The sequence below is a fragment of the Hylobates moloch genome, unplaced genomic scaffold (assembly GCF_009828535.3).
Source record: "Hylobates moloch isolate HMO894 unplaced genomic scaffold, HMol_V3 SCAFFOLD_4, whole genome shotgun sequence".
In the NCBI taxonomy this organism is placed as follows: Eukaryota; Metazoa; Chordata; class Mammalia; order Primates; family Hylobatidae; genus Hylobates; species Hylobates moloch.
Window position 1 is genome coordinate 91469612 of NW_026652279.1, and position 13687 is coordinate 91483298.

The 13687-nt window shown below is 44.6% G+C and overlaps 1 protein-coding gene across 6 annotated transcripts in view; it reads right to left on the bottom strand.

The window, feature by feature from the left end:
- The window catches only part of MTUS2 (microtubule associated scaffold protein 2), a 701667-nt gene that overhangs the window by 60391 nt on the left and 627589 nt on the right, over positions 1–13687 (bottom strand). For all 6 annotated transcript variants that reach the window (XR_009213198.1, XM_032150562.2, XM_032150559.2 and 3 more), the window contains one exon: positions 5698–5764. Coding sequence is in view for 5 of the 6 variants with exons in the window: in XM_032150562.2 (XP_032006453.1) it covers positions 5698–5764 (67 nt within the window). In the remaining variant the exon portion in view is untranslated. The remainder of the gene's footprint in view (positions 1–5697; positions 5765–13687) is intronic.

Sequence of the window (13687 nt, forward strand, 5' to 3'; positions counted from 1 at the left end):
GAGATGGGGTTTCGTCATGGCCAGGCTGGCCTTGAACTCCTGGCCTCAAGTGATCCACCTGCCTTGGCCTTCCAAAGTGCTGGGGTTATAAGCATGAGCCACTGGGCCTGGCCAGAATTATATAAACTCCTGAACATGATTCAACGGGCTTCGGGGTTGGTGAGTATACCAAGTGCAGGGAAGATGGTGCACCCAGAGGGTATGGAAACTCGCCACCTCGCCCCCTGCCATATACCTTGCTCTATGCATCATTCTAGTGAATTATCAAACCTAAGGAGGCAGTTATGGGAACCTCCGAGTTTATAGCAGATTGGACAGAACCTTGGGTGGCCACTGATACTTAGGACTGGTTTCTGAGGTGGAGGTGTTCTCGTGGGACTGAGCCCTCAACCTGGGAATGTATACTAACACTGGGTCCTTAGTGTCAGAACTGAATGGAATCACTGGACACTCAGCTGATAAGGAAGAATTGGCCGTCAGTATGGAGAAACCTCCACACCCCGCGCATCAGAAAACAGCACTCACTAGGGCATATTCTCAAGGTTTATTTGTAAATCAATTGCCAGGAAATTCCTACTTAAAAACTACTGGAGATTATCTTCCAGTGTGTGAAGACACAAGTCAAGTCTCTGGTAGAGGGCACTATGCAAACTACAGACCTTCTAGAAGATTCAGTCATGATACCACCAGAGATGTCACAAATGGGAAGCTATAAATGGCAGTGTCTGCAAATGTACTGGGGATTACTTTCCACGCTTAGCTCCCCAAAGTCCATCTAACAAGGAGGGTAGCTGACTTGAGAAGACTGAGTCCCCCAGGCAGACAGGCAAAGGCGAAGGAAGGAGGCAGGAGTGAAGGAAGGGGATATCTCCTGCCATTTCTCAGGAGCCAGGCCAGCCTCTGTATAATTTCCAAACAGGTACAATTTGTCTTTCGCATCTTCCTTTTCTGCACCTTTCCACACCCACCTGTGCCACTCTCCCTTGGCCTGCCTTGCCGCCCAGGGCCCCCATGATGGGATCCTGCCCTCCTGGGCCTATCCCAAATGATGTCCTCCCTGCCTCAACCCTGTCCCTGGCCCAAATCAAACTCCCTGTTCCTTCAGTGTATGTCCAACTTCACTGTACTTAATAAGGGGGCTTTAAAAAAACGGCCTAGGCCTCACCGTCAAATAGTTTGATTCTGTTGCCTAGGGCAGCACTGCAGGTGATTCTAATATGCATCAGGCCTGTGAACACAGACAAAGTTGATTCTGACCAGATGCTAAAGACTTTTTTTTTTTTTTTTTGAGACGGAGTTTTGCTCTTGTCGCCCAGGCTGGAGTACAATGGCGCAATCTCGGCTCACTGTCACCTCTCCGCCTTCCGGGTTCAAGTGATTCTCCTGCCTCAGCCTCCTCAGTAGCTGGGATTACAGGCACCCGCCACCACACCTGGCTAATTTTTTGTATTTTTTTTTTAGTAGAGACGGGTTTTGACCATGTTGGCCAGGCTGGTCTCCAACTCCTGACCTCAGGTGATCCACCTGCTTCAGCCTCCCAAAGTGCTGGGATTACAGGTGTGAACCACGGTGTTCAGTCCAGATGCTAAAGCTTTTGATTGCATTTATTCACCTCAAAAGTTTGGACAATGGATGGTTATTTATTAACAGATATTGGTGGAACTTAGGGCAGCAGTTTAATGGATATGAAACAGTTTAAGCAGCAATTTTTAGATTTGGGAGACAGGGCAGTCCTGTTCTGGAATGTGCAATAAATACATCTAACTATTCTGACTTTCTGCACCTTATTCCCATCTTCCTTGTCTGAATTCAGAGCCTTAGAAATTCCATCTCCCCCATGTCCCCCCACATCCCTCCACCTCCAGCTCCCATTAGACTCAGCTGACAAGAGCCTTAACTTAGGACAGGGCTGGTGCTAAGTGGAAGGGACTGGCCATACTACTCTCTCTGTAAGCCAGGTTTGCATGCTCAATGCTCTTCTCCCATCAAGAGAATACACTGCACGTCAAGAAGCCAGAGCTTATGCGCTTTACGGTTGACAGTTGATCCCCACATTCCCCTCCGTCTTTCTTCTCTCACCAGTGCAATCTCAGCTGCGGACTGGGTGCTTGCTGCTGAAGTGTGTGCTGGGGATGAAAGCTGGGCTGAAGGAACCAGGCAGTGGTGCTGCCAAGGCCTTCCGCCCTCCCTCCAGTAGCTTTTTCATCTGGCAGGTAATTCTGGTTCTATTCTTAGCACTTAGGCAGAAATCAAATAAGATTTCAACCTAAAACCCAATGTAATCCTTGTGTAGCGCCTGCTGCATTTAAAAGCTTCGGGAAAGCACAGAGAGAAGCAGCCTTGCACTTGGCACACCCGGCACCCAACCCAATTGCATCACGGGACACAGGGCCCCCAGAGCCAAAGCTTGCCCATGGAGAGTGCAGAAGTCTCTCTAGGGAAAAATTCACCCTGGAGTGGAAATTTCCATCTTTTATCTTTGGGTTCAAGGTGCTACATACCGGATAGTTATGAGAGTCACCTTTATGGAGTGCTTCATCAGCATTATCTTCTTTAATTGACTTTCCATTTTAAGAAGGGGAACTTGTGGGACAGAGAGGTCTACCAGCTTGCCCCACCTGAACCTAAAGCCCAAGCTCAGAACTGCCAAGCCTTGGAACCCCCCAGAAACTCATCTATTTCAAAGAGAAGCATACTCAGGGATTGGCTTATAGCATTTCAGGGCTACAGACTCGAAAGCCCTCATATAATTCAATGCTTTTCTATCACTCCCTTAACTAAGACCAACATATTTTGCTAAAAGAGGAGGAAAGGCGGCAGGAGCTATAAATTACAGGGGGTAACACTGCACATTGTTCTAGCTGAACTATAACTCATAAGCATCTTTCAGTTCCTGAGTCTCTGAAGACCCAACCTTCCTCATGCTCAAGTCTCTCGGCCACTGAGGGCAGGGAAGTGTCCCCAAGCCTGTGGTTTGCAAACTGTGTGCTGAGGCACCCTGGGCCACTGCAGCAAATCACAGGGCACTGCAGGGTTTCTTCTATTAATACTTCTGAGGGAAACACACCAATGCTGCCTCCCTGGGGGATACCATGTGAACTCCTGGTTTGGGGGGTTCAGAGTTTTGACCTTAGCTCATCATTAGCTCACACTTCATCCCTTTTCATGATATCATATCTTTGCAAAGCTGAGGTTTTGGCTGCTGCTGTGATAAAAAGTATGCAGTGAAAATCAGTGTGAAACAAGATGCAAGGATAGCCTTATCCAATCAGATGCCAAGGTCTGAGACGTTGTGTGGGGCCCAATCACAAGCAAGTCATTGTGGTTCCTTAAGAATAAAACAAAAATATATTGTTTTCTTTCCATTTATGTTCAGTTTTTCAAATGGCCACAAAGTTGTTAGAACATACACACTTCAGTGGCTTAGACTTACCTCCTTACTAAATAGAGCTGTGAGGCATTTATTTGGCCTTGATACTGTGAAAAAAAATTACTGAGACACTGTGGTCACTATGAATTGAGAATTTTGGAACTTCTACCCTAGGCCTCTGAGCTGCCCCCACAGTGTCATCAGGGGCCATCTCCAAGGGTCTCTACCTCTACAAGGTGGGGAGGGGCAGATTCCAGAAGGGGACGAGGCAAGGTCTCCCAGCTGTCTCCCCTCCACATCCCCTAGGAACTGACCTGAAGGTCAGCAGAGGTGAAACCTGTTCTTTGGCAGCTTCGATGAGGAGGAGAGGCCTCAGAGTCACCTCCAACTGAGGACAGGCCCTAAAGCGGATGAGCGGAGAGGGGGGTCTTTGCAGTTCATCAGGTGAGGATTTTTTTGATTAAAAAAATCCTTTTTGACAAGGTAGTTTCCATCAGTGGGGAAGGAGGCAGAAGGTCCTTTTAAAGGAACAATGGGAGTCATCGAAGAGGATGGCTCTCTCTCTCTCTCTCTGTGTGTGTGTGTGTGTGTGTGTGCATGCGTGTACAATGTGTGCATGCACAGGAGGGCAGCCAATCACATGGGACCCATGGCTCCACGGGTGAAGGGTGGTGAGTCCTTCCTTAGAGAAGAATAGAAACAGTCCCTGGCATTGGGCAGGGTCACCAGTGAGTGTACCAGGAGCTTTCCTTCAGGAAAAAGTGGGGGCCACTCTCAACACAGGTCTTTGAGGCCAGATGTGGGCATCTGGATCATGAGGGGTGGCCAAATTGATGAAGAAACAGATAGGGGCACAGAGGCTTCAACCATGGAGGCCTTGGCAATGAGGTCATCACTAGAGCTGTCACTGTGAATGCTGCTTGGGGTAATACCCAACAAACAGAAATTAGGCTCAATCTCCATGAAAACAACAACAATGGCAAAAAGGAAGGATGAGACTTCTCCAGCAAGAGTCTGCGGGGAGTGGGGCCACTTTCTCCCCTCCCGCTCCTCTTTCCAGCCAGGTCAGATATGGCTCCCATGGACCTCAGCTTTCCAGGGCTCCTCATGCCCTGCCTTTCCTAGCTGACTGTTGGAAGAAGCCTACATCTGGCGTCAACCCCTGGGCTTCTCCTGGCGAGGGAGAAGGGGTGTCCGGGTGTAGGTGTCCCTGCAGCAGTAGCAGGGTCCTGCTGCTCCAGATCACACACCAGCAAGGCTGGGAAGGGGCCTGTTATTTGTTGTTTCCCCACAAGCACCTGCTGTCCTTAGAGAGGAGAAGAGACCATTGAGGACCTACTTTAACGTTAAAAGAGGTCACAGAACTCACAGGGGAGAAAAAGAAAACATTTTAACAAAGGGAGAGAGGAATACGAAGGTTGGGGAAAGCTATGCTTGGATCTCACTATTCTGTCCACTGCACACCCGAGGGGCTGTGGTCCCTGGGAAAGTTCAGCCTTCTGCCTATCTGCATGGTTGGCTACTTGCCAAGGACACCTGGGATTGCTCCAATCCCTTCACTCATGGAGGAAGCCACACCTGCACATGGTGGGCTGCTCCCAGGACCACACTAGATGGAGGAGAAGTGCTCACTGGAAAAGAGAATAGCGGGCAATGGGAACAGAGCATGTGTGTTTCAGCTTTGCTGACTGATTCCTGGGGAAAGAGAATAACAGATGGTCAAGAGGGAAAATGGGATCAAGCAATGAGAACATGGCAAATACCTGGTCCTGTCTTTGGTCTACAGTGAAAGCCACATCCCCAGGGTCTGGGGATCATTTTATTTGTAAGGTCTCTATGGTCCAGACTGAACCAAACCATTTCATCAGCCAAAGATTAGAAATTTCAACATGGACTCATATTTTTAATCCAACCAGATTTGTGTTTTTGACCTTGTTCTAGATCACAGAGTATTTCACAACAGGGTAGACAGTGGCAGGATGCCATGGAACATCTGCATCTTGCAGACAGCACCTCATTTTATCAGAGGGGACCCAGATGGATCAATGCAGACTGATGTATGAGCTGCCGTCTGCAAATAGCAGAGTCAAGGCCTGATGAGTTCCACTGTGAACTGTTAGGAAGCTGTCTTTATAACAACAGAGACGTGAAAATTATGGTTCCCCGCTAAGGCTACAGCAGCCCACCACTGTGCTGGGTAAGACACTTCATTCATCTAGGCAGGTTTGCACTGGCTTATTACAGGAGGTGTAATTGCTTTTGTTACACATTCATAGGAATCAGGAAAAGACATTCTTTATGCTCCTCATTTTCAATGCCCTACTTACCAACTTCATCCCTGATGTTTGCAAGTTCGATTGACAGCTCTTTTTCTTTCACAAGGGCACTTTCATTCTGAAAAAACAAAACGGATACCGAGAGTCCCCTAGTTTTATGCTAGATAAGCACTTTGACATGATTAATTAATGAATCTTATTAAGCAAATATTTATAAGTCTAGTGCTCAAGGAGATAATCTTCACATTATATAAGCATGTAAAAACTTACCAAGTCAAGTCTGACTCATTCATTTGTATCCCGTTCAAATGGCAAAGCTTGCATTATAATATTAATAATACCCGTGATTGTGTTTTGTCTAGATTACACTCCTGTATATCATCCCGCATTAATTCTTTGCAAATTTATGTCCCGCCCATTAATCTATTGTCATATATTATTATACAGTGTTTATTATTATCACTACTATGAGATTTCCGATCATTAAAAAAGTCTGTGCTATATTTCTCTGAGGGCCACATGCTTGTTTTACCAAATTTTTTTTAAACTTACCCTTTTGTCCATACATGATTAGCTACTTAATCAATAATAAAGATCAGGGTAGAAGGCTTAGCATGAAACATTTCTCTTTGTAATACGACCAACAACAATATTTAAGGTTTCCAAGTTTTTTGTTCCACTGTCAGCATCAATAGATGAAAAAAGAGGAAATCTCACACTTGAAATACCATTTAGTGCCAAAAATGCCCCGTATAACTAAATGACTGGTAAGTTGTTCTCAAATCAAATACATCCTCTGATATAAAGTAGGGAAGTAGTTGAAGATGTGCTGAATTTGTAATCTGCGTTATTGAGTCACCATAAACAGCATATTATGATTTTATTACTCACAATTACCAGAAAAGATGTGCTACATAAACTCTCTTCAAGTTTGAGATACCAAAAATACAGGCCTTCAAAGAAAGTCTCTGTCATTCTGTAGAATGGACTCTCGAAGCAAACCGATTTCCAGAGAGGGAATTGTGAGTAAAATGTGGACCGAATACCTAGCATGAATATCATCGGGGCCTTGAGAATGTTCTTTCTTCCTGAACCAGCGTTGCCTTTGGTTTCAGCACCTCTGAAGGACGTGCGTGGAATGTGACCAGACCGTTCTCACAATATTGTTTCTGGTGTGCTGTTTTTAGATACAGGGAACAAGTGTGCTGCTTTGGGTCGGTGGGAGGGTCTCGGGTTATCCAGAGGGCATTTGCTAAGCTGTGTCATAATATTCATCATGTCAAAAATAAAACTCTATTTCATAATACGCTGAGAGCTATTTTCATTGTGGGAGTCAAAAATTATTAGCTAATGGTTTCCTTACGAAAATGTAGCAATAGATGCGTCTGAGGGAAATGGACCCTGCTATAGTCTGAAGGTATGTGTCCCCTAAATCCCCCTAAAATTCATGTTGAAATCCTCATCTCCAAGATGATGATATTAGGAGGCGGGGCTTCTGGGAAGTGATCAGGTGATGAGGGTGGAGCCCTCACAAATAAAATTAGAGGGATCCCAGGGAGCTGCCTTGCCCCTTCCTCCGTGTGAGGATACAGCCAGAAGGTACTAATGTTTACGGGAAAGTGGCCCGCACCTGACACTGAAACTGCTGGAGCCTCGGGAAAGTGGCCCGCACCTGACACTGAAACTGCTGGAGCCTAGATCTTGGGCTTCCCAAGACTGCAGAATTGTGAGAAATAAATTTCTGTTGTTTATAAACCACCCAGTTTATGATATTAGTTACAGCATCCCAAAGAGACTAAGACAGACCCAACGGACACCTCCCATCTCATTTCTGAAGTTCTCTCCTTCCATCCCAGCCCATAGCATCCTTGTTTTCCCTGCATTTCAGAGTTAACAATTACATCTGAGAGCATGTATTTTATTGCACAATCCTACTCTATATCTCAATATTCCTACTCTAATGCCACACCCACTGTGCAGGGTTGTCATGAGGATTAAATTCATGTATGTGATGTAGTTAGTGTCCAGCACTTAGCAAGCTCATACAAGTGTAAGTTGTTATTATATTTCTGTTTCCTTTTATTTCATTTGCAACTAGATAACATCCTATATATAATAGGTGCTTTTCCATATTAATTATCTAAATGCATTTAGAATTTGCCTATCAGTCTTATGCTTTTTTTTTTTTTTTTTTTTTGAGACAAGATCTCGCTCTGTCACCTAGCCTGGAATGCAGTGGCGTGATCATGGCTCACTGCGACCTCCACCTCCCAGGCTCAAGGTATCCTCACACCTCAGCCTCCCAAGTAGCAGGGACTACAGATGCATGCCACCATGCCCAGTTAATTTTCTGCATTTTAAGTAGAGATGAGGTTTCACCATGTTGCTCAGGCTGGTCGCAAATTCCTGGGCTTAAGCAATCTGTCTAATCTGTGGCTGCCACAGTACTGGGATTACAGGTGTGAGCCACCGTGCCTGGCCTTATGCTCTGTTTTTGTAAGCACCTTCCTGGTCTGCCCTAATTTTGCTTAATTTTTGATGTGGTTCAGAGATTGGAGAAGCCAGAACAGGGAACATGTTCTAATCAGACAGATCACAGGGATGACATGCTCATTCTAACAGCAGCATAATATGGCCAGATGACAATCAACGTGTTCCTGCAGGTTAAGCAAATTTGGTATTTTGGAGAGCGCTAATTTTGGTACTGACCCTGAAATAATCTTAACCTAGTGGAACAACTAACTTGCTTTTACTGCCAAGAATAATTCTGAATACTCATATTCTCTAATTCCGAAACACATTCCTAAATAATTCTCTAAACACAGCCAGAGAATTGAAATAGTATGCTTATCAGTCCAGAAATAGCATTATACAGTGTTCACTCTCAGAGCAATGAGAGTTGCAAAGGCCAGGCAGTGAACAATCAGAACATAACAAAAACAACAAATGAACTCTAATTTCTAACTAAAAGCCAACATTTCCCTCAGCTCCCTGTCATGGCCCCTGCTGGACGTTAACAGAGTCATGCCCTAGGGATCTCTCACATCATAACAAATCAGTCCACACTCCCAGCCACAGAAGAATCAGGCCTGTGGGGAAGGAGTGGCTGGAAGGCCCTATGAGAGGGACAGGCCTCTTCAGTATGGCGCTGACTAGGAGGGAGACTGCTGATGAAGACCTTCAGACTTGAATCACTTTGGTGAAAAGCTGATGCTGATGTTTTGTGGTCAGGCCTTCCTTGTCCATCTGTTGCTTTAGGAGAAACACAAAGAAGATTGATGGAAACCAAGTGAGAATGAAAAAAAAAAAAAGCAAGAAAAGGAAGGAAGGGGATGGGGAGAGAGAGAGAGGCAAGGAAGTGGAAAGGAAATAGAAGTGAGATTAGAGACCTTGTACCATCTCCATTTGGGGAAGCCGAGACTATTAAAACAGATCACGAAGACCCAATGAAAATGACCCCATCCACCCTTTTGCAAGTTCAGGCTCTAAAACCAGCCAGTTCCAAACTATAGTCATTAGATGGCTTTCCAAGGAAGGGTTGGCTGCCAAAGATAAGCAACAAACCTGATGACTAAAATGTCAAGGAAAATAACTTAACTCTGGCAAGTTCTGGTTAAGTATCATTTACTAATTACTACAGGTGACTCATGCTGTCCAGCACCAAACGCTCTCTGTAGTCCAGGCACAATGTTAGGTAAGCCCTTTATGTCATTTACTCCTCCAGACACTGTCCAGAGCGTCCCGGGTCTTATTTCCCTTTATGGGGGAGGAAACTGGGACTCTATGGTGAAGTGGCTGGCCCCTGCACAACCCACCAGGAAATGGCAAAGGCAGGAGTTTCCACCCATCGTCCACACTCTTCCTCAAACACGAGCACGCCAAGATTTCCCCTCCTAGCCATGCTTAGATAGATGCAACAACAAGATCCAAACTGCACTGAGCCTTGGCTTGGATCTGAGCACTTACTACCACGAAGCTTTTCATGTCTGACTGGGAGAGAGGCAGGGTCCGCTACTGACTACTCTGTCTCAATGAAACAATGCCCTGGCTGCATTCACATCCCACTCCACAGCCTGAACTGCCTGTCTGTGTCCTAGGTGTTGATTTGTGAGCTGCACATTAGTCTGTTTCCAGCGTCTGGACCCATTTCAGTATAGCTTACTTGGGCTATAACTTCTGAGAGAGTAGTTGTTTAGTTTTCCCCACCAGCTTCTAGAAGGATGCTGTCTGATGACCTCTGAATATGTTGCTGCTGAAGATGCTGGCACAGCTCTGCTCTGGCTCGCTGAGGCCAGCCTGCGCAGTGTGGCGACAGCCCTTCCTCCATAAGTGCTTGTTTCTGAAATGATATCAACTCTTCTAATTTATGAATCCTCTGCATAAAGTAAGTTACTTTTTGCTTCCTGCAAGCCAAACCAGAATGACGTAGTGCCACCCTGCAATGAAATGAGTCAATAGCTGTGACTGCAGGAACACTGTTCCTTAGGCAAGAGTGAACTTAAAGGAATCTTCCATTTACTGCTCTTTGCCTCAAAAAGTTATTCCTCCATCCATCATGGTTCAACAGAATCCAGTGTGATCTTGCAAGGCCCTTAGGTTCTGTTGAACACCCAGGACTCCCTTGGAAAGGATCTCAAGTCACTACTCCCCTCCATTCCCCAAACTATGCCTGGTCTGGGTGATGACACTGTGGGTTGACTGAAATATGATCAAGGCCTCCTCTAAGGGCCCAGGGTTAAATCAGTGCCTCTCTAAATGGGGGATGAGTGGAAAATTCCTAATGAGTGCCAAGTACATGAGCTCCTGTTTTCACTCAAGAGGGCTAAAAATAGAACTCAGTGTTAATCATCCAAACTGTCCTGGTGATATAGTCCAGAAATCGTAAAGCCTAACAAGGCCATTCCTCTAAAATTCTGTTTATTCTATGACAGGCTTAACTGGAAATTGACACTTTAAGAACATTTATCTAAGCCCCAAAACAACAGCTGTGCCTTCTTAGCTACCTCTTTCATTTGTTCATGCACCGCTCTCCTTTGCACGCTGAGTTCTCCATTCATTCTGGCGTGGTCTATCTCTTATTCACAGATGGGATGCAAGACAAGTTACTCCCATGAAACATCCAACTCACTCCCTGTACGTCTTGCCCTAAACATACCCCTGCAAGTCTGCTACCATGAAGCCTCCACTTCTTTTTAGACATGGCTCCCAATCTAAGACTTTTCACAAACTCGGGGAGATACTGCCTTTCCCTTTTCCTTGCTAGAGCAGCCTTGCAAAGCAGACAACCCACTAATCATCCCATTAACCTCAAGCAATCAGATGTGTGGCCAAAGCCCAGGCAAGCCTGCCATGCTCTGTTATTTTAACATGTGTGGTCAATGGGCGTGATCTCTTCTGATGGTTGATGCTACCCTGTGAAGCTGGTGGTAATGGGAAGTGAAAATGCCTGTCCTTGTTAGCATCATCCGTGTGATTCTATGCTTGGGCGTCAGCCACCTGTGCCACTCCTCAAATTAGAAACCAACAGAACAGCTATTTACTACTAAAACTGAACGCTGGGTAAATCTGAGGTGCTTTCACCCCAGTTCATCCAGAAATAGGAAATGTATACCAAATAACACATACTCACTGAGTGCCTACTATGTGCCTGGCAGACATTTCTGCTCTCAAGAAACTTGACTTCCAGAGAGTCAGTAAATGGATGAACAATTACAGAACACTGTGATCTGACCCAGCAGGGCAAGGCTGTCTTGGAGATTTAAACTGAGAGCAGCAGCATATGCAGAGAGCACCCCAGGCAAAACAGCATCTGGGACTTTTTGGGAACCTCTGTCAGCCCATCAGATGGGCCCCTTTTCCCTCTAACTTTCTGCCTCTGGTCTATGAAATTCTCTGCAGGAATTCTCGGTTGGCTACATGGGGTACTGAGGACAATTTCATCAAACTCACTGCAGATTTGAGCATTTTCATCAGCTCCTTCTTTCCCACCTGATTTTTTTTAAAAAAAGAAAATACATATATATGTAAATTTTAAAAGATATACGTAAGCCCAAAGACTTCCAACTAATCTTTCCTATATTTTTAGCCTGCTCTAAAATCCGTGTGGATCAGGAAAATCCAACCCTGTGAGCTGGGCGATTTTTTCCCAAGCTAAAGAATCGAACCACAACAGGAAATTAAATAAGAGATCTACAGAATTCTGGTGTTTGAGGAAACCTCCAGATCTTTTAAAATTGTGAATTTAAAAAATTCAAATGTGGCACACATGCACACTAAATTGCAAAAAGGTTAAAGGTTTTTTTACGCTTCTCAGAAACATTGTTGCTTTTTACCTAGGGTTCTATGAGTTTAAATCAGGGTTTAAAATCAACATGGTAGAACTTCATCTTCATAGGAAAACACTCTCTTTTGTATTTCAAAATGAACCAGCTGCAAGGTAACAGCAACAAAATGCAAGTATCTGAGTTGTTTTCATACCAGCTTTTGTGGCTATCACACTCATTTTCAATACTAATATTATGAAGATTGGCCAGATCCATAATATACAAAGCTCTGTGGAAAAATCCCATGGCAGGTGGACTGACCTTTTGTTTTTCATTTCATTTATTATAGCTTTAAAGCAGCACTGATAGTATGCCTTGAGTCAATCAATAAGTATTATTTCTTTCACATATAATTAACACTAGGGCCTCTGTATTTTTTGTATAACGATCTGCTTTTCTGCTGTGAAATGAAATTTCATATAGGCTTGTCAGAAACAATGTATCCTTCCCATGTAATACTCTTCAACACATTTCAGTGTCTACTTGTACGAAAAACGAGCAAAGTCATACCGTGTATTAGAAGAAATCAAAATGACTACAAATGCATAATTTCAGCCTTTGCCTTTGTGCATGTGGGGAAGAGTCACTGGGTAAAAAGACATCTAGCTTTCCCAAGAGGCTGTAGTTAATAAGGGAATATCACACCATACCTGCATTACTAATGAACAATGGCAAAGGACAGAGATTAATGGGGCCAAGGAGATGAAATGCTGATCCCAAAGAAGTCATGCTGGGAAATTCTGGTCTCAGAGTAAGTGCAGAAGAAAGGAGAATTAGCCAGTTGCCTGCATTTTAATCCATTTGTGTATCACTTAAGAAGTTTCTTGACCTTTCTGGATTCTATCTTCCTCTAATAACCCTCCCAAATTTATTACTGTCAGAGCACATACACATACCTGGGAGGAACAGTAAGGTGCCTCTCCCAACTCCCACCCCTGCCAAGAATTTAGAAACAAGGTAAATAAGACTAGCCTCTGAGATTAGAATCTAGGCTAGGGTAGAGATATGCAAATTAACCCCTAAAGGAACAGGACCATACCTAAACCAGCAAGTGTTGCTGTTGGACTGAATCTATAACACGGTGTGAGGAATAACAGGTCCATTACAAGAGGAGTTGGACAGTGAAGGGAGCTTAGGAAAGGCAGTCACCAGGGCCAGGAACATTTCAGGGGAGCAGGGATATGGGAGACGAACCCAGAAGGCTTTGAGGCCACTGGATTCTTATAGAGCAACTCGCTGGCTCAGATTCCATTCGCATCAAGGCTTCTTATGAGCTAGACTTTTGACTCTAAAAAGAAATAACATGTTTATCAGGCTTGTTATCGTTTGCTTATCAGTTATATTTTGTATAGTTAAAAAGGAAGCTCGTATTCTAGTTTATACATCTAGTTTATTCCTCTTAATAACTCAACAATTCTAACAATCATCAGCTCAGGAAGGTTATGGATGAGGAGTTTCTGTGCATGTAGAGCTCCTGGCTTCATCCTGGACCAGGTTGACTCTGTAGGCGAATGGGCTCTTTGGGATCCATCTGGGTCATATCATTCCTTTCAAATACCTGTAGACGAGTCTTTCTACAGACTGTATCTCTGCTCAAAAGCCCAAGATAGATCCCTACTTTTTATTTAGCTCAAGTTTAAAAACCTGGGTCTTTGGCCAGGCATGGTGGCTCACACCTATTATCCCAATATTGTGGGTGGTCAAGGTGGGTGGATCAC